We start from the raw sequence: 19,245 nt of genomic DNA, 5'->3' as shown, positions 1-19,245 counted from the left end.
GAGTAGCCAGGGGAGGGAACTGCCTGGCCTGGGAGACAGCTGTGGGCAGCCTGGAGAGGATCTCCAGGTTCTGGCCTGAGAGAGCAAAGGGGAGATGCTGTGCCACCCCTGTAGGCACCAGCCCTAGTCCCAAATTCCAGGGGTCTCCAGGCTCCCACCCCCTGTGGACGACCTCCCCAGTAACTGGTTGTCATGGTCTCAGTTGTCCCTTTCTCCCCTGTGACAACCAGGCCAGGGACCCGAGGGCCTGTGCTGACCTTCAGCAGCCGCTGACCCCACTGAGGCTACAGGCATCAGTGATGGCCCCACAGACGCCCCACAGCCACTTCCCAGCAGCAGTTCCAACAACCTCCACAGCTGCTGCTCAAGGGGTTCCCTCTCCTTCGGGGACATGCACCCAGACCCGCAGGCTGGGTCCTGAGGCCCGATTCTTTGCCGCCCACAATCCATGAACTTAGGAGCTCCGCAGCCCCACCCCAATGTCTTTTCTACCTTGATGAGCTACCCAGGGCTTGTGGAGTGCAGAGTAAGTGTGTTCCATGCAAATTCATAAGTTGAATACTAATCCCCAATGTGATGGTATTTGGAGGTGGGGCCTTGGGGGATGATTAGGTGATGAGCTAGGGCCTCATGAATGGGATTATGTCCCTGGGAGACACTCCAGAGAGCTCCTCACCACATCCACTGTGTGAGGGTACCGTGGGAGGGCAGCCAGCTATGAATAGGGAAGAGAGCACTGGAATTTGCTGGCACCTTGATCTTGGACTTCTCAGACTCTAGGACTGCGAAAAATTAATTTCTAGTGTGCATGTATCAGTTTATGATGTTCTGTTATCATAGCCCAAATGGACAAGTGTTCAAAAGCCAGGAGACTGTTCCCCAGAGTCCCATGTGCTGCAGTATCCCTTCAGTTGTCATCTGGGTGACAGTGCAGTGACCCCCAACCGGATGGACACACTTCCTGGCCCAAGAGACATCAGAGGCAGTTGGTGGCTGGCACCACCTGTCTTCCCAGCTGTGTGGTGAGAGGCTAAGGAAACTGAGATGAAATGATAGTAGCAAACACACACAGATCTCAAGAAATGCCCATTTTGAACAGTTGTGTCCCCCAAAATTCATACATTGAAGTCCTATCCCTCAATATGATTGTACTTAGAGATACAGCCTTTGAAAATATAACTAAGGTTAAATCAGGTCATAAGCCTGGGGCCCTAATCTGAGAGGACTGGTGGTTATGAGAAATATCAGAAATCTCTCTCTCCCCAACTTGTGTGCACGCACACACATGCACACATGCACGCACACACGCACACACGCACACAGAGGAAACACCATGTGAGGCCATGTTGTGAAGTCCCAGCTACAAATCAGGAAGAGAACCCTCATCAGACACCAGTTTCCTAGCACTTTGATCTTTGATTTCTAGCCTCCAACTGCTTGAAAATGCTGCAGGGGCCTTGTTGCCCCAGCCGGATGGGATACTGACAAGCAGGAAAGAGAAAGGGCCTCACACCGTGGGGCTGAAGATCTGCTTTTTATTCTTGGTCATAGAGAGAGAAAAATTTATTAGAGTATATTGGGCAGTGGATTGTACATGTCAGCAGACTGTAAGTAAATGGCACGGAAAATTATCTGTTTAGAAATTAGTATTAAACAATTTGGCCCACTTGACAATGGGAGATGATTTATTGAACATGCCTGACAAGCATTACAACACAATAGTTATAGTAGGTCCTTCCTTTGCCTTCTCTTGAAGTTTCTTGGGAAAGTTTTTAAATGAAGTTAACTGTGTGAAGAAGTTTCTAGGTAGAAAAAGTTCTGATAGCTGAGAAGCAGCTGGTCTCTGGCTGGAGGCCATATGAATAGAAGAGTCTCTTGATGCTGAGGCTTTAGCTGATAGGGATGTACTGGCGGCTATCCGCTGTCTTAGGTAATGGTCTAGCTGAAATAATAAGTTTTAGTGTTAGGTTTGGTTTTTTATCTATTAACCTTGACGGCTACCGTCTAGCTGAAACCTGTAGGAGCCAGTAGTCCATGGGAATAAAATACTCTGATTGTCTCTGCTCTACACATGATAATGCATTTTTTCTGCTTACTAAAAATGAATAAATAAAGACCTGCCTAGTCTCTCGGCAGAAGATACTAGCACCTCACCAAGTGTCAGTGTCTCCTCACTGCCTCATCCCCTTCCCCTCAGCCCCTTTCGCTACACCTAGGCCGTCTTTTCCTTTCAAGGACTTCTGACCCGACATTTTGCCGAAAGCTGGTCTGCGGCAAGAAAACACACTTCTTTCAACCCCCTAGTGTGTGTATTTGTTGACCCAGCCTGAGCAGACCAAGGCCACTCCAAACCAAAATCCAGGCAACTCTCCCTTTCAGTTTCAGACGTACCAGCTTTACAGGACTGTCACAGCGTATATTCATGTGCTGTCATTGATATGCAGTGACATTCTGTGCCAGGCATGGTTCTGGGCCTCGTGATCATTTCATGAAATCAGAGAAAAAAATGCAATACTGCTTTCCTGATGCTTCCATCTGACAGGAAAACAAACAACAAATGGGAACATCGCAAGAAGAATAAAGTGTGATGTGTGTTCTTGTCCATCACTAACAAAACAATGCCCCAAATAAAAGCATCTTTTATTTTCCCCCTTCTGCTTGGTGACAGGGTCAGTGGGCAGCTTCTCTGCTCCATGTACACGGGCAGGGGGTGCAGCGGTCCGGAACACCCAGGAGGGTCCCTCCCAGGATGACAGGGGGTGCAGGCTGTGGGCTGGGGCTCACTGGGGCTGCTCACTGCGTGGTTTGGCTGTTCCCAGCTCAGCTCCTGGGCTCCAGGAGGGAGTGTCCCCTGTGGACAAGTCAGCCCCACTGGGGATCTGGTGTCAGATCCTCAGAATTCAAAGTGTCATTGTCCCAAAGCTCTTCAAAGGTCAAAGGGAGGGAGATGGTCACAGCCCTAGGTAGGCGGTGGCGGTGTCACACTGCGGAAGGGCATGTGGGGTGGGTGTTGTCGAGCCCGTCTTGGGAAAAGGCCCCTGTACAGTGTGTCAGAAAGTGACAGGAGTTAGAGGAAAACTCCAGCAGGGTGGACACCCAAGGCAAGCAGATGGGAGGGGCACTTGCCAATAGGGTGGTCAGGGCGGGCCTCACTGGGTGACAGTTGAGCAAAATTGAAGCAGGAGACTGAGGCACACAGGGACTTGCAGGGACGCCTTCCTGGGTTGCCTCTACGTGTGTAAGGCTGCGCGGCGCAGGCACTCAGGCTGCGGTGGGAATGGAGGGGATCCGTTAGCCAGACTCCTGCAGGGAGCTGTGGGGACCCCCTTCCTGCTCTGGCCCTCGGAAGCCCTGGGCTGGGGAGGGAGGAGGCATTGCTTTGGGAGGAAGATGGCGGCGTGGTGAGGGTGGGGGAGGAGAGCTGCGGTGGGCAGCTCACTCAGTCTCCAGTCTCTCTCGCGTGGCCAGGGTGGTGGTGACTGCCGTGAGGACCCTGGGGCTGTCACGCTGCGGGGGGCTGGGCATGTGAGGAGGGCGCTTCCCCTCTGGTTTTCTCCCACACACCTCACAACCACCATCTAATCATAAGAAAACTTCAGACAAACTCGAACGAGTGACATTGTACAAAGTATCTGTCCAGTACTCTTCACAGCTTTCAAGGTCATGGAAACAGGTAAGAACTTAGAAACTCAAAAGATTGTAGAAAAATGGGTGAAATCCAAAACAGGTCTGTAGTGGAGCTAATGGTATTATACCAGTGTTAGCTTCTTGGTCTTAGCATGGCTTTGTTAGATGTTAACATCAAGAGAAACTGGGTGAAAGGAGTAAGGGACCTCTGCGCTAGCTTCACAGCATTTCTGTAAATCTAATGTGATTCAAAGAATAACGTTAAAAAGTGAAATGAGGGCCTCCCTGGTGGCGCAAGGCCTTAAGTCTCAGCTCTGTGAAGCTATGGGCCGCCACTGCAGCACAAGTTCCGTCCCTGGCCAGGGAGCTACCCACATGGCACAGCAGACCTCTCCTGTCGCCCCCGCTGCCCCCCTCAGCAGTGGATCTGCCTGCTCTGCTCCCCACTCTGTCTCTGGTGGGTCCTCTCACCCACCCAGCCCGGCACCTCTGGCCTATACCCAAGTTCTTCTACAAAATAAATAAAGTTTTTAAAAAATGTTACAGGCCTCTTCTTTTTCCTCTGCAAAGTAGGAACATATCAGGTAGTGGGAGAACACAAGGTCTTGGCCACTCATAAACAAGTTTCAAACCACACCCCCCCCAAGTACAGAAGCACTGACTGACCTCCAGGAGGGTCACCCTCCGAAGTTCCTAGATCCTCACCCCCCGCCCATGGCAGGAGCCATCTTCCCATTCTGTAGCACGTGTCCCAGGCAGCGAGCTGGTTAGCAGCTGCCCCGCCCAGCAACCCCGCCTTTTGAGGCCCGCTTTTCTGATGACCCCCTTTTCCCTGATGATCAAAGCTGGAACCCCTACTCCCTCTGCACCACCCCTGCCCACAGTGGTGTGACTGTGCGCTCCAGCCCCTGCAGGACACGCTGCAGAAGCCTGCCCTGTACCAGAGGGTTCACACATGCGGGTGCAGACAGGGCTTTGGTTCTAGCACCGGAACTGATTGGAGAGCTCGCTGCCTCAACAAAGCTTGTGCAGATGCAACAGCGCCAGGAGATGGTGCCGGAGTGATGGACAGCTCTCAGAGGAGGCCGGATACAGGTCAGCAGTGATGGTCAACAGGCATTGGTGCCAGAGATGCCAGTGTCACAACTCGTAGAGTTGCCATTGTACCAACAGCAAACAGCCTTAGAGAGGCTGGACATAAGCCATCTGCAAACAGCTCTTTTAGAAACACCAGGGACAGGGGCCTCCCCAGTGGTGCAGCGGTTGAGCGCTGGGTTGCGAAGCTGCCCGGAGCCTCTGCAGCTCTGGTTCAATCCCCGGCCGCCAGGAGAGGGTCCCACATGGCACGCAGACCTCTCCTGCTGCCTGCTGCTCCCCTCAGCAGTGTACTTCGTCATTTTGCCTGTTCTGCTCCCTGCTCTGGCTCTGGTGAATTCTTTCACCCTCCCACACTTCTGACTGTACCCAGTGCTTGTATAAATAAATCTTAAAAAAAAAAAAGAAAAGAAACACCAGGGACAGACTGACGATGCTCTTTGCAGGCAATGTTAGAGGCAGGGCCAGAGGGAGTTATAGTGATCAAGTCTCCAGAAAGGTCTCAAAATATATTGAGATTTTGAAATCTGCAGAGGTCTTTACAAAGATCTTTCTAGGAGTACTTACATATCTGACCTGCAGCTGTCTATCAAGTGGCTCAAGCTGGCTCCCGCTCTGGCTTGTATCCTCTTCAGGGTGCCACCTTTCAAGCCTGAAGGGGTCCTTTTATAGTCCCAGCTCTTTGGTTGGTGCCAGTGGAGCTCCAATCAGATTGGTCCATTTAGAGCCCTGCATGGTCTCATAAACCTTCAATGGTACCTGTGAGAGCATGAATCTGATTGGTCCATTTACAATTCTGCCACTGTATTCATAAATGAAACACCTGCCAGCGTGTCCAGATGCCTGAGGTTAGGTAGTCTCACTCTGGAGTGCAGGCCGCTGTCACTCAGAGCCCACTAGACAGGACCACAGTCTGCACACAGTAAAGTCCACTCCCACCATGGCATCAGGGATCACAGTGGGAGTGGGCTTCAGCAGGGCCAGAAACTCACCTGAGCAGCCAGGCTCCCCTCTATCACAGCCCACCAGGTCGGTCTACCAACTGCCACAGCACAGCCCAGGTCAATGCTGCCAGAGCTCAGGGATGCCCATAGACTGCACGCTGAGCTTGGGGCCGGGAACACCATGGGCCTCTCTCCCCGTGGCTGGTGTCAAACCTTGCTGCTGAAGCGGCCTCAGCAAAGCTGGTCACACCCCACTGGTTGCACCAGGTGGCGGGGTCCTCATTTAATGTAACTGCTAGAAAATGACCACTGGCCAGTTCTGCCCACAGAGGACAATCTGTCCCCAGAGGACAAAACCACTGGGGCTGCTGTTCCCTCTTGAGTGGCGCCTGGCAGTGTGGACAGCACGTGGCCCCTCAGAGAGTTTGAGAGTGACTCGGCTGTGACAGGCCTGGCAGAAGCTATGGCCACAGAAGCTGTGGCCCAGGGGCCCCTGTATTCCAGGCAGACACTGCAGGTCCCCTCTGTCAGGAGGGTCCAGTCGCGGCCTTGTCATGACTGTCCCACAAGGTGGGTAAGGAAGGGGAAAAAACAGAGGGCAGAGGAGATGGTCAGGGAGGAGGTGACCACACCTGCCCTGGTCAGGCTGTAGGAGCCTCCTCCCTGCCCTGCACACTCTCACCGTCTCCCGTCTCTGCTCCCCAAGACACCCCAGGCCTTCCTCAACATGGACCCTCACCAGCACCTCTCTGCTCCCCACACCAGGCAGGGAGGGCTCACAGGGGCTGTCATCACCTCCACTTTCTCTCCCATCTCACCTGCTTTCATCACCAGAGCAACATCAGGAGGATTTTTTTTAAATTTCACTTGTCAATAGAAGAGCTACCTGGGCAGGTAGTGAGCGCCCATCACTAAGAGGACCCAACCCTCACTCTGGATGTTTCCAGTGGATGTGACCACACTGAGGCCTCAGCCCCCTCAGCTCTGAGACCCTTCCTCACTGCAGCTGCCACAGCAGGGGGCCCTAGGTGGTCAGAACCCTGGGTCTCCTGCTGAGTAGCCTGGGTTGCGCTTCTGAGTCTCACTCCCACAGTCATTAGTTACGCTGGGATCATGGTATCTGACAACTCACAGGGCATCATGGGTTAAACTGAATAATCCATGCAAATGTTTGTCTTATTTTCATTATTGCCTTTTTCTTTTTTTTCTTTTTTTTTTTTTTTGCATCATGAAAACTCAATTCAACACTTTCTCCCTCTCCCAGGTATTTTTTTTTTTTGTGTGTGTGCATGTGTGTGTGTGTGATTGCACAACATTGTCACAGCAACAACAGAAATAAAAGAACTTTTATAGTAAAAATGTTACCTCCCATCCCAGTAGCAAATACTGTAATGATACTTACCTTTCTGTGTTCTCCTCCAGTGTGGCCATGAATACAAGAAGATTCATCCTGAACACAATATTGGATAGAGACTTGGGGGCACCAGCCTGGGTTTGACATGAGATCCTCTCCCTGATGTACATTGAGGGTTACCCTGGGAACATGAGAGAGCCCCAGAATGAGAAAGAAACGTCAGTTCACCCACCTAACATTATACTTTCCACTAGTTGCTGAGGTGGACCCTGTTCCATCTCCCTCTCCCTTCCTGGACTGTGGACAAAGGCTCAGCTCAGGAACTGGGGTGACCTGGGCTAATCCTGCCCCTGGGCCGGGCCAGCAGGGCACACACTCCTCCCTCCCCCTGTGTGGCTCCCTCCAGCTCTGCTCTAGAGAGAGAGAGTAGCTGCAGCTCATAGTGCCCCCTGATTCTGAGGTCAGTGGATTTTCTATGAAAGTTGGGGTTTGGGGGAGGGAGCTGCCAGGGGTGAAGTTGCCACCACATCCTAGCAAGGGCCTGGAAGGGGTGTCCTGCCCAGATCCTTACACTTCAAGCCCACCATGAGATATTTCTAAGCCTCCTCCTCTTTTTCAAGTCCAATTTTTACAGTCCTGTCTTGCTCAGAAATGGCTTTTCCATGGAACTGTGTTTACTGAGGTGTTATACTGACATTCTTTATGTGCGATTTCAATTAATTTATTCTGGGACTTAATGTTAATTGATCTCCCATCATCTTATGCAATGTATCTTGTTGTTCCTGTTATACACACACATACACACACACACACACACACTCCCATCTCCTTGGGAACCAGATCCTCACTCAGCACTGGGGTTACTCTGACCCTCTGTTTCTGGGTCCCCTCAAACCTGCCCTCTCTGCAGTGTCTACTCAGCGGTGTCTGAGCCGCCCAAGGAGTCCCTGCACCTCCTGCCTCTGACCTTGTGGGAAACCAGCCCCTCAGCCTGCATGACAGTGAGGAGGCGAAGGCAAGGTCCTGAGGTCAGTGATGGATGGAACTTTTTTTTTTGCTTAAGAACTTTTCTTTTTTCCCTCATTGTATTATTAACATTGGTTTACACACTGTATGTGTTCAAAGGCACAGGGTCACCCCTCTTCAGATGTTTGTTACCACATCACACCCACCAAAGGGCCCCCATGGTCCTCCACCATAGCCCATTGGGCCCTCTTCCTACCTTGTTTCCTGCTCTTACCCCCACCTTATAGCTTCAATTCTGTGCTCATATTTCTAGAGTTTGGTTTGTTTTAGTTTCTTCTGTCTCTGCTTTGTTTCCTTATATTCCACATATGAATGAAATCATCCAGTATTTAACTTTCTCCTTCAAACTTTTTGACTTAGCATAATCCCATCCACATCTATCCATGTTGCTGCAAATTCAGTATTTCATCCTTTTCACAGCTGAGTAGTATTTCATTGTGTGTGTATATATATATATATATATATATATATATATATATATATAGCTTGTGTTCTTTATCCCCTCATCTGCCGTTGGGCACTTCGGTTGTCTTCATCACTTGGTTATGGTCAACAGTGCTTCTGTGACCATAGGAAGCACATATTCCTTGGAAATAATGTTTTATCTTCTTGGATAAATGGAATGCTTGACCATGGGACAGGTCTATTTTGAATATTTTGAGGAACTTTCATTTGTTTTCCATTGGGGCAGGACTGTACCCATGTGGTATCCATAGAAAAGGGAGGTTCCAGGTTTTCTGCCCCATCCAAGGAAAGGTGGAGCTGAGCAGGGATGAGAAGTTACAGAAGTGGAGGTATAAGTGGAGCAGAGACATGTGAAGAAGCCACGTTTGCTTCTCAGGCTTGGACTTGTGCCAGGGAGTTCAGGACATGGAAAGAGACACATGAGGGAGACCAAGATGTGGGTGAGGGACCCATGGTGAGGCTGACAATGGCAGCTGTTATCTTGGTATGGATTTTGATTTTCTTTGATTTTTTCTTTCTTTGATTTTCTGTTATCTTGGTGTGGATTTTGATTTTCTTCTTTTCCATTCATACTTGCCTGGCCCCTCCTGCCCCTGTCCCATGGGTCTCTACCAGTAGGTGCCTTAGACTGTGGCAGGTTTTCGGGCCTTAGTGGGCCTGCTTTGAGGAAAGCCTGTCTGGCTGGGCATTTACCCACTTGGGGGTTGGGTAACTCTGGGTGTTTCATTTGGCAACTATTTTAACTATATTCTTTTCTCTCTCACTATAGCACATTAATTCTCTGTTGCACACTGTCTATTAAAGTTTTTTTCTACTGAAGGTCTTACACATTAGAGAATGTTTTGTCTTTATGCAGCTGATGACAGATCCCTTGTAGAGTGTGCAGGTTTGAGGGTCAGGGGAACCCCTCATTCTGTCCACTAACAGGAGTAGATCCATTCCCACCCACCATGTGCCAGAGTTCTTTTTCCTACTCACCCTTCAGTGGGTCATTCTCACAGGTGTAAGGTGGTAATTCATTGTGGATTTAATTGGCATTTTCCTGATAGCACATGATGATAAACATTTATCCACGTACCTATTGGCCACATGTGTGTGTTCTTTAGAAAAGTACCTATTTACCTCTTCTGCCTCTGTTTTGGTTGGGTTGTTTTCTTGTTTTGGAGTTCTTTGTAGATCTTGGATAGTAACTCCTTCTGGATATATAAGATGCAAATATTTTCTCTGACTCAATATTGTCTTTTCATTTTAATGATAGTTTCCTTCACTATGTAGAAGCTTTTTAGTGTGATGTGATTCCATTGGTTTATTTTTGCTTTTGTTTCCTTGGAGCACAGAAGACATTATGGGCAGTGAAAATACTCTGCATGATATTCTCATGATGGAACAGGTTTGTCCAACATCCACAGAATGGACAACACCAGGACTTTGGCAACTATGACATGCTGGTCCATCACTGGTAACACACGTGTCCATCTGGTCTTAACATGTGATTTGGACGTGATGTGTGGAGAGTTTTATAAATTGAACAGTGTAGTGTAATTTACTTTTGAAAGCATATTTCACGCACATACAAGAACATTTAAATAACACTCAGGGAGACACATAATTAAGTCATTCCCCTCCACCCCCCCCCCCAACATCCCAGTCAGCCAGGACATCTGCTCAAAGCCAGTTAGCAATTTATCATTTCTCTAGAATTTACAAAATAACACTGAAAGCTCAATGATCAGAAAGAAATAACCCAATTTTAAAAGGGACAACAGTGTTGTAAATGCATGGTGCCTCATTTGAAAAATGGACAAAAGACTGTAACAGACCCTACGTCACCAAGAAGAGACACAGACGGCAAGGAAGAACATGAACAGATGCTCAGCATCACAGGGCACTAGGAAAAGACAAAAAGAACAACAGTGATGCCATCACACCTGGTAGAGGCTGAAAAATGCAAACCCTGCACAAGTGCTGCCCAGGATGTGGACAACAGGCTCCTCCTCCCTGCCGGCCAGAATGCAAAATGGCGCGGTCACTGTGGAAGATCTTTGACAGTTTCTTTGAAAACCCAAAAACTTGGCATACAGCCCAGAGATCACTGCCCCAGCTAGTTACACAACCAATTAGAAACTTTTATTTGCATAAAACCCTGCATGCATGTAAATGCTTATAGCAGAACACCTGTAAGTGTGAGCTGTCCATAATGACTTTCTTCCAAAAACAACAGTATCTGAAGAAATGGAAAAGATGGCTGACACCTGAAGTGGGGTGTGGGCATGCATAGGTGGGTACACCTGGGCTGAGAGACTGGGCTTATAAGGGCGGCGTCACAGGGCTGCCAGCAGAGCAAAAGAGAGACCAGAGGAGAACCAGCGGAGGCCACGAGAGAATGCCCAGAAAGAGTGAAGATTCGCGGGGGCTAGGAGTCCTGGCAGCCTCCTGGAGCCCCAGCACCCCACCTGCCGTGTACCTGGTAAACCCACTAGAAGCCTGAAAAAGCCACTGAGGGTTCCAGGACTGCTCCTTCACCCATCTGCTCAGATCATAGAGATCCTGCTCTGTGCCCTTCCTGCCACTACAAGATGCTACAGGAAGTACAAGGAGGTGCAAACCAGAGGTGGGATGTGGGGATGGAGCCATTACAGAGAATCGCTGCTCCTGACAAATCAGCCTAGTCACACCATTGAAGTAATTAATTTAAAGACATGACAATTGCACAAAAGAATGAGCCCTTCCCAACCACAACACTACCTCAGTGCCCTTTTAGCCTCTGGAACATGCAGCTCTGCTCCCAAGGCTGCCTCCTGGGACCTGACCTAACACACCTGCCCTCTTCAGGTGCAACAATTTCTGCCAAGTGTGTCTGCACAAGCATCTAATTCTTTCCATGTGTGTGTGCACGCGCGCCACTGAAAGGAGGACTCTGGTGAAGCTTTTCTTAGATGTGATCCAAGAACCCCCATCTGTGACCCCAACACCTCTCCCAAACATCACTCCTCACCAGTGTCAATGTTATAAAAACAAGGAAAGTCTGAGAAACTGTCATCCAAACTGGATGGGATTATGCAGCATAAAATGGATATTAGCAAAAACTAATGAAAGTATGGCATTTAGTAATTATGTCAAGATTGCTGCATTAGTTGTAACAAAAAAAAAAAAACAAACAAAAAACTGGGGCCTCCCCTGGTGGTGCAGGCAGTTGAGCGCCACTCTGTGAAGCTGTCTGCAGCCTCTGCAGCACAGGTTCAATCCTGGCCTGCAGCAAGGGTCCCCACATGGCGCTGCAGACCTCTCCTGTCTTACCCGCTGCTCCCCCCAGCAGTGTATTTCACCAGTCTGCCTGTTCTGTTCCCCGCTCTGTCTCTGGTGAATCCTCTCACCCTTCTGCGCATTTTGCCTGTACCCGGGTTCTTGTATAAATAAATAAAATCTTTAAAAAACAAAACAAAACTGTATTCATGTAGGAAGAGTAAACAAAGTGGAAATGGTGTGGGATAAACAAGAACTGCACTACCTTCGCACTTTTCTGTAAATTTAACAGTATTCTTTAAATGTTATTTTTTAATGTCCTCAATACTAAATAGGTTGTAGAAGGAAAAAATGATCTCCTTTCCTGTTTCCCCAGGTATCACCATCCAGGGACTGGAGAGAGGGGTCCTGGGAGAAAAGCTGGAAACCTCACAGCCAGGGCAGGCTCCGGAGTCTCCTCTCCTCTGAGCCCTGCTGCTCTGACTCCTCGCAGAGCATCTCACCCCAGGACACCGCCCTCCAGGATCCCCAACTCTGCCCACCTCAGAACCCGCCCCGACCTGGCAGCTTCACCAGAATCCGGAGCAGCTCGGCAGCGCCCCCGTGTGGCCACAGGGCTGAGCACAGGAGCCCAGAGCCGCCCTTTCTCCTGCTCAGCCAGGCCCTCCCCAGGCTCCCTGGGCCCCCAGCGGCAGGACAGGGATCTGCACACAAGGGGGCGCCCAAGTCCAGTCAGTGTCAGGTCAGAAGTCCCCAAATTTTCTTAGTCCCATGGACAAAAAGGCAAAACCAGGTTTCCAGGTCAAAACAGCTGATTCCCAGATTATGGGCAGATTTCCCCAAATACAGATGTTCCTTCAGTCTTGGATGGAACCTTGGACTCCAGAGTCTCTGTACTTTGTTTCTGCTTCTGCTTCCAGGGGTGAAAGCACCTCCTGGGAATTAACAATCAATTCTACCCAGGAGCCCAGGTCCTCGCCCAGGAAAAGGACAAGGTTCCAGGAAAAAGACAAGGCCTGAGGGCGACCATCCATCCACATCTTGCAGCAGAGGGGGTGCGGGAGTGATCAGAGCTGGGGAGAGACATGGAGGAGCTGGGTGGTGATATGGGAAGGAAGGTGGAAGGGCTGCACCTAATAGGAACAAAAAAAGTGGAAAGATGACCCACGATGTAAGGAAAAAATATATATTTAAATCATCTCTATCCTTGATGGGCCTTCCTGGTGGTTCACGGGGTTAAGCACAGCACTGTGGAGATAGCCACAGTCTCTGTAGCATGAGTTCGATTTCCCAGCCCGCCAGGGAGCTACCCACATGGTGCAGCAGACCTCGACTGTCTCACTAGCTGCTCCCCTCAGCAGTGTGTTTCAGCCAATCTGCTGTTCTGTTCCTCACTCTGTCTCTGGTGAATCCTCTCACGCCCCACACCTCTGGCCTATACTCCAGTTCTTGTGTGCATAAATAAACAAATCTTTAAAGAAAAATTCTCCATCCTTGAATGGGGGGAGGGCTGAGGAGAGCCCCCAGGGTGTGGCTAGAAAAATGGGGATGTTCCTGGAAATGGAGCAGAGAATGAAAATGGGGCTAGGGGGTGGGGTCCAAAAGGAGTTGTAGGGGAACCAGAGAGGACTGGGCAGGGAAGGATTAGTATGGGGGACACTGAGGGAAAGGTCTGTGTGGGTAACATGGGCTCTGGCTGGGGCTGGGAGAGTCTCTGTCTCCCCTGGTGGGACTGCAGAGGGGCTGGTGCTGTAACTGACCAGGGAATCACTTAAGTTCTGGGCCTTTCCTGTCCGTGCAGGGCTGGTGTGACTCAAACACGCACACTCAGGCTGATGAAGGAGAGAGATGAGGAGAGGACAGATGGTTAGGAGGAGGCCCCCATTTCCTGAGCCACAACATCCTCCCTAACTCCCCAATGCTGGGGGATCAGGAAGCCAAAAGGAGGGCAGAGCAAGGCCTGTGTCCCCTGGAGGACCAGGGGGCTGATTCTGGAGTTCCAGGGCCCCACTCCCTCCAGGCAGGTGCCGGAGTCCAGCTCTGACCAGGGCAGCAGGGTCCCTACAGGTTGAGACAGTGTCGGCAGAATGGAGGGATGAGGGGAGGGGGAGATGAGGTAGATGAGTTTGTGAGGAGACACTGACACTTGACATCTCCCACTGATAACCTCAGCGGAGCTTTATTTATACATCAGAAATTATTTGATCATTACATCATGCAATCATGATTGATTTTATTTTACAGAGTTCAGAATTTATTAATGATTATTAACAGTGCACAGTCCTTTTTTAAATTTTCCCAGTCTATGATTAACTCGGTTACATTAACTCGGTTACATATTTCCCTAGGTATGAATGTTATTCAGAAAATAGAAACAGGTGCTACACACGACGTGATTAATGCGGTCAAGCTGGTAACTAAAACAAGGCTAAGCAGGCATTGTAAGATCAAGGGCGGCTTCCTATTTTCTATATAGAACCAAGGGGTCCCGGTACCATGGGAACAGTATGTGGGGTGTATTTCTTGGACCATTTCGCCTCCCGGGGTGCCTCAGGGCCTTCGCTAGTGGGGACTTTAGCCGGGCTTGGTTCCAACAGCTCTATCAAGGGTGGCTTGTTAAAGAACTCAATGCTACTCATGGTAACTGAATTACAAATTGGAGGACATGGAGAATTATTGGGAACCGTTTCACTATCAATTGTGTTCGAAGGCTCATTTCTCAAATTACTGAGGTGTGCATTACCAAAACTGGCATTGATGCCAGCACACATTGTTTTATTCTGAAGCTTATAGAAAATTTCCATGGTTTCAATAACTGCCACAAACAAATGAAAGGAAGTAGCAGGAGCCAGCTATGGAGTTTTCTTTTCAGAAATTTTCCTCATGCCTGGACCTTGTCAGATAGCATGGGTAGCATGGCCCACGCCATTCTCCTGGTGATTCTGTTCCCGGACGCCTCCCTTATAAGCCCTGTGTTAGCCCAGCTAAATCCCACCTATGTATGCCCACACCCTATTCCAGGTGCCCGCCATCAGGCATGCATTCAGGACTGCAGGGATCCATCATCAATCCTAACGGCAAGAGGGAAGAAAAGCCTGACAATCATTTACCCTACACACACTGACCATCTCACACACTGACCTGCAGCCTGAGTGTAGCTTCCTCCTTTTCCTCCTGTGGGAGGGAGCATCATGTGAGGCCAGGGAGGAGTCAGGCTATGAAGCCCTAACAAAATCCCCAAGTCTGGAACACAGGGAAGTTTCCAGAACTGTGACTGGACACTTAGGGCAGGATCAGGAAATATGAAGAAAGGAGATGAGAGGGCACTAGACCAACTGCCTCCTGGGTCTGCCCTCAGCAGGGACCTTCCCCTCCTCTGCCATTTACTGGAATCAGGGCCCCAGCACCAGAATTATCAAGGGGAACAATGTGACTCATTTTCAAAAATGCTTTACAAAAGAGGATTAGTGTAGGGTAAGGTAAAAGGTATCAGGCTTTTCTGCCCTCCCACCATCAGGATAGATGACGGAACCCTGTGGTCCTGAACACATGCCTGATGGCGGGCACCTGGAATAGGGTGTGGGCATAGGTAGATGGGATTCCCCTGGGCTGAGACTGGGCTTTCAAGGTCGGCATCACGGGGACGCCAGCAGAAGCCAAAAGAGAAGCCGAGAAGCAGCAGAAGCCGAAGAGAAGCCGAAAGAGAAGAAGCCCGAAGCAGAGAACGCCAGAGAGCCCAGATAGAGTGAAGATTTGCTGGGGGCTGGGAGGACTGCCAGCCTCCCAGCACCCCTGCCTGCCATGTACCCGCTGAACCCCAATAAAAACCTGCAAAACCACTGAGGACTCTGACTCCTCCTTTACCCGGTCTGCTGGATCAGGAAACCTGCTCCATGCCCTGTTCTTGACCCTACAGTAAGTAAAATCCATATCAAGCTTTTCGCCTTCCCACCATTAGATTAAACGCATGCCTGATGGTGGGCACCTGGAGTAGGGTGTGGGCATGCATAGGTGGGATACACCTGGGCTGAGAGTGCAGCCCATAAGGGTGGCATCATGGGAACGCCAAGGGAACAGCAGAACCACCAGAAGGAGGACAAGCGAGAGAGCAGCACCAGCAGAGAAGCAGAGACCACTAGAAAACGCAGGATAGTCCAGAAAGAGTGAAGACTTGCTGGGGGCTGGGAGGCCTGCCAGTGCCTATCAGTCTCCTGACCCCACCATCCCGCACCCCTGCCTTCCCTGTACCTGGTAAACTCAATAAAAGCCTGAAAAAGCCACCGAGGGCTCCAGGACTCCTTCTTCACCCATCAGCTCGGGTCATAGAGAACCTGCACTGTGCTCATGCTGCTCTCACAATGGTACTTCCCATTACCAGGTAGGGCTAGTTCTACCTGTGGCCTCAAAGCCCTCAGTGGACATGATCCCCCCCACTTCCTTCCCTATCTGAGCGCTTCCTCCTCCACATCACAGGTGCACCAGTGCAACTCCAGTGAGCACAGGTCCAAGGAGAACCAGGCCAGCAACGATGTCCACAGCGGAGTCGAGGAGCTGAAGAGAGGGATCTGGAAGGGAAGGGGAGACCCTGAGCCCCAGGCCTCATCCTGACCCTCTGAAGGTCTCCAGAAGGATTCTTGATGTCCCTGAGAAGCTCTATGCCCACATCCCCCTCCTTACCCCAAGTCAGGAATCGGGGCTCCAGCAGCCCCTCATGCTGCACATGGCACGTGTATCTCTGCTCCTCTCCAGAAGGCACCACCACAGCTGCCCACTTCTGAAAGTTTCCATCCCCCCCAGGCCTGGTCTCCACCAGCTCCATGTCCTGGGTCAGGTCTTTCCCATCTCGTTGCCAGGTCAGGGTGATGTCCGCGGGGTAGAAGCCCAGGGCCCAGCACCTCAGGGTGACCTTCTGGTCAGAGGTGGGGAGGCGGGTCACCTGTGTCTTTGGGGCCTCTGAGGAGAAGGGTGAGAACTTACACACTCTGGGTTTTTCTTTCATGGACCCTGAAAAACCCTCCTGTGACCATCCTCAGAATGGACAGGGCAGTGGGTTTGGAAAAAGGAAGCACAAAAATCTAGAAACCAGCCTGGTCTGGGGAGTCTCGGATAATCTCTTGTTCCTTAGAAAGTTCTAAAATAAGGTGACAACTCTGGATAGGAGGACCCAGTTCTCTAAGGAGGAGAGCACAGACTTGTGCTCCTGACCTGGGGACTCACAAAAGCAGAGTCAGATCAGAAAAATGTCCTCAGACCAATAACAAGACCCTGAGAGAAAAACTGATGGTTCCCAAGAGGACTGCTGGGTCAAAAGGATCAGTGAGGGGTGATTTCAGGGCTGGTCTCCCCTCAGGCTCAGAGGAAAACTTCTGAGGAAAAGTGGGGTCCTCTGGGGAGTCAGGAAACCCAGGGGGCTCCCCTTCCCCTGACCAGAGAGGGGGCGCTGCTGTGACCCTGACTCCACCCTCCCCTTGGGTGCCACCTGAGGGGGGTTTGGAGACCTCGCGGCCCCTCTTACCTACGTGCTGCAGCGTCTCCTTCCCGAGCTCCAGGTACCTGCGCAGCGACTCCACGCACGTGCCCTCCAGGTAGTTCCTGAAACGCTCGGCCACTCCCTCAGCCTCCCACTTGCGCCGGGAGATCTGAGCGGCCGTGTCCGCCGCGGTCCAGGAGCGCAGGTCCCCGTTCAGGGCCAGGTAATCGGCGCCGTCGTAGGCGACCTGACTGTACCCGCGGAGGAGGCGCCCGTCGGGCCCCACGTCGCAGCCAGACATCATCTGGAGGGTGTGAGAGCCTGTCCCCGCCCGTCACCCCGCGGTCACCCCGCCCGCCCCCGCCGGGAATAAACCGAAACTGACGCGGGAACCCCGCGGGGAACGTCCCGGGGCTCGTCCCGGGTCGAGGGTCCGGCGGGTCCCCCTGCCTCGGGGGACGCTCGGGCCGGGGTCTGGGGTCCCCGCCCGCCCGCGGGGGTGGGGTCGTGAGCGCCCCGGGCCCGCCCCGCTCACCGGCCGCGCTCTGGTTGTAGTAGCCGCGCAGGTTGTTCAGGCTGACTCGGAACGTCTGCGCGGTGGCCTTCGCTCTCCGCGTCTCCCCCTCCCAGTACCCCGGGCCCTCCTGCTCCATCCAGGGCGCCTGCGGCTCCATCCTCGGCCCCGCCGCGTCGCTGTCGAACCGCACGAACTGCGTGTCGTCCACGGAGCCCACCTCCATGTAGCGGGGCTGCCCGGGGCCGGGCCGGGACATCGCGGTGTCGAAATACCTCAGGGAGTGGGAGCCTGGGGGCGGGAGGGAGACCCGGGCTGACCCTCCTCCCGCGCGGGTCCCGGGGAGACGGGGCGGGAGGGGAGGGGGCGAGGGAGCTCCTGAGATTGAAATGGGGGCAGCAGGTGAGAAGGCTGGAGACTCAGAGGGGGGGCAGGAGCCTGAGAGGGACAGAAAGGGGTCTGGGCAGGTTGGGGTCAAGGGGAACAACAGGGTCAGAGGCAGGGGAGACTTGCTTTTTCTGGGACCTAAGCGCCCCGCCGGGGTTCCTCTCTCCTATGAGACCTTTTCGCTCCTGAGCCCACACTCACCTGCCCAGGTCTCTGTCAGGGCCCCTGAAAGCAGCAGCAGGAGGGTTGGGGGTCTCATGACAGGTGCTCTTGGGTCAGGGGAGACTGAGTCCACACTGGTTGCAGCTGTGATGCTGGCTGGAGTCTTTGGAGACCCTCCAGGCAATGGAGAGTGAGAACTGGGGGTGAGTCACCAGTATTCAAAGGAGATCGACACCTGTTGTGGGAGATGTGAAACTGTGGGGAGATGAAGAATCCCCAACAGTAACCTTCCCTGCCCCCTGCACAGCCCAGAGGGCTGAGACCCTGAGAACCACACCAGATACCTGGGACTTTGCTGCCCCCTCCTCTCCTGCTCCAAGGCCTTTGTCACACTGTTGCCTCCCTGAGTCCAGGCCAGGGACTGGGGCAGCGATTTTTCAAGCTTTTTTGTTTCAAGATCTCTGCAGTTTTAAAATTAGCCAGGACCCCGGTATAAGTTTAGGAGGTTATAGTTCTCAGTATTTACTACATGAAGAATAAAGACAATTTAAAGATATTTTCATTTAATTTAAAATAATATTAATAATCCATTGTGTGTTCAAAGTGTCTTAAAGAAATGTAGATATTTAATGAAAATAATCAGGGTCATGAGTGGATCTTTTACAGCTTATATTTTTTTGCAATTTTTCTTCTCTGTCTCACTAGAGGCATGTTGGACTGTCATAGTTTCTCCTGCATTTACTCTTTGTTTTGGTGGGTCAATGAAAAACTATACAGCCTCTCTGAAATTTGTGAAAATAGCATTTTAAGTATTTTTCACATAATTGTGACTATTTAACTTTGTTACACTTCTGCCATAAATTGAAACTATACAAGTGGTGGTTTTTCAAATGTTATTTGCAAAGTGAGTGGTAGAACAGTATCATTGAATGTTTTCTGTTATATTAATTCCATAGGC

The 19,245-nt window shown here is 51.1% G+C and overlaps 1 protein-coding gene across 1 annotated transcript in view; it reads right to left on the bottom strand.

The window, feature by feature from the left end:
* LOC311167577 (saoe class I histocompatibility antigen, A alpha chain-like) overlaps window positions 1-18,384 on the bottom strand; it is a gene marked incomplete at its 5' end in the record, with an annotated part of 65,807 nt that extends 47,423 nt beyond the window's left edge. The window contains 3 exons of the mRNA XM_084228676.1: window positions 17,270-17,545; window positions 17,760-18,029; window positions 18,327-18,384. Coding sequence (XP_084084802.1) covers window positions 17,270-17,545; window positions 17,760-18,029; window positions 18,327-18,384 — 604 coding nt within the window. The remainder of the gene's footprint in view (window positions 1-17,269; window positions 17,546-17,759; window positions 18,030-18,326) is intronic.
* Window positions 18,385-19,245: the final 861 nt, after the last annotated feature.

The sequence above is a fragment of the Talpa europaea genome, assembly GCF_964194135.1.
Source record: "Talpa europaea genome assembly, chromosome: 2".
Taxonomy (NCBI): Eukaryota; Metazoa; Chordata; class Mammalia; order Eulipotyphla; family Talpidae; genus Talpa; species Talpa europaea.
This window is presented reverse-complemented; position numbering and strand designations above follow the sequence as displayed.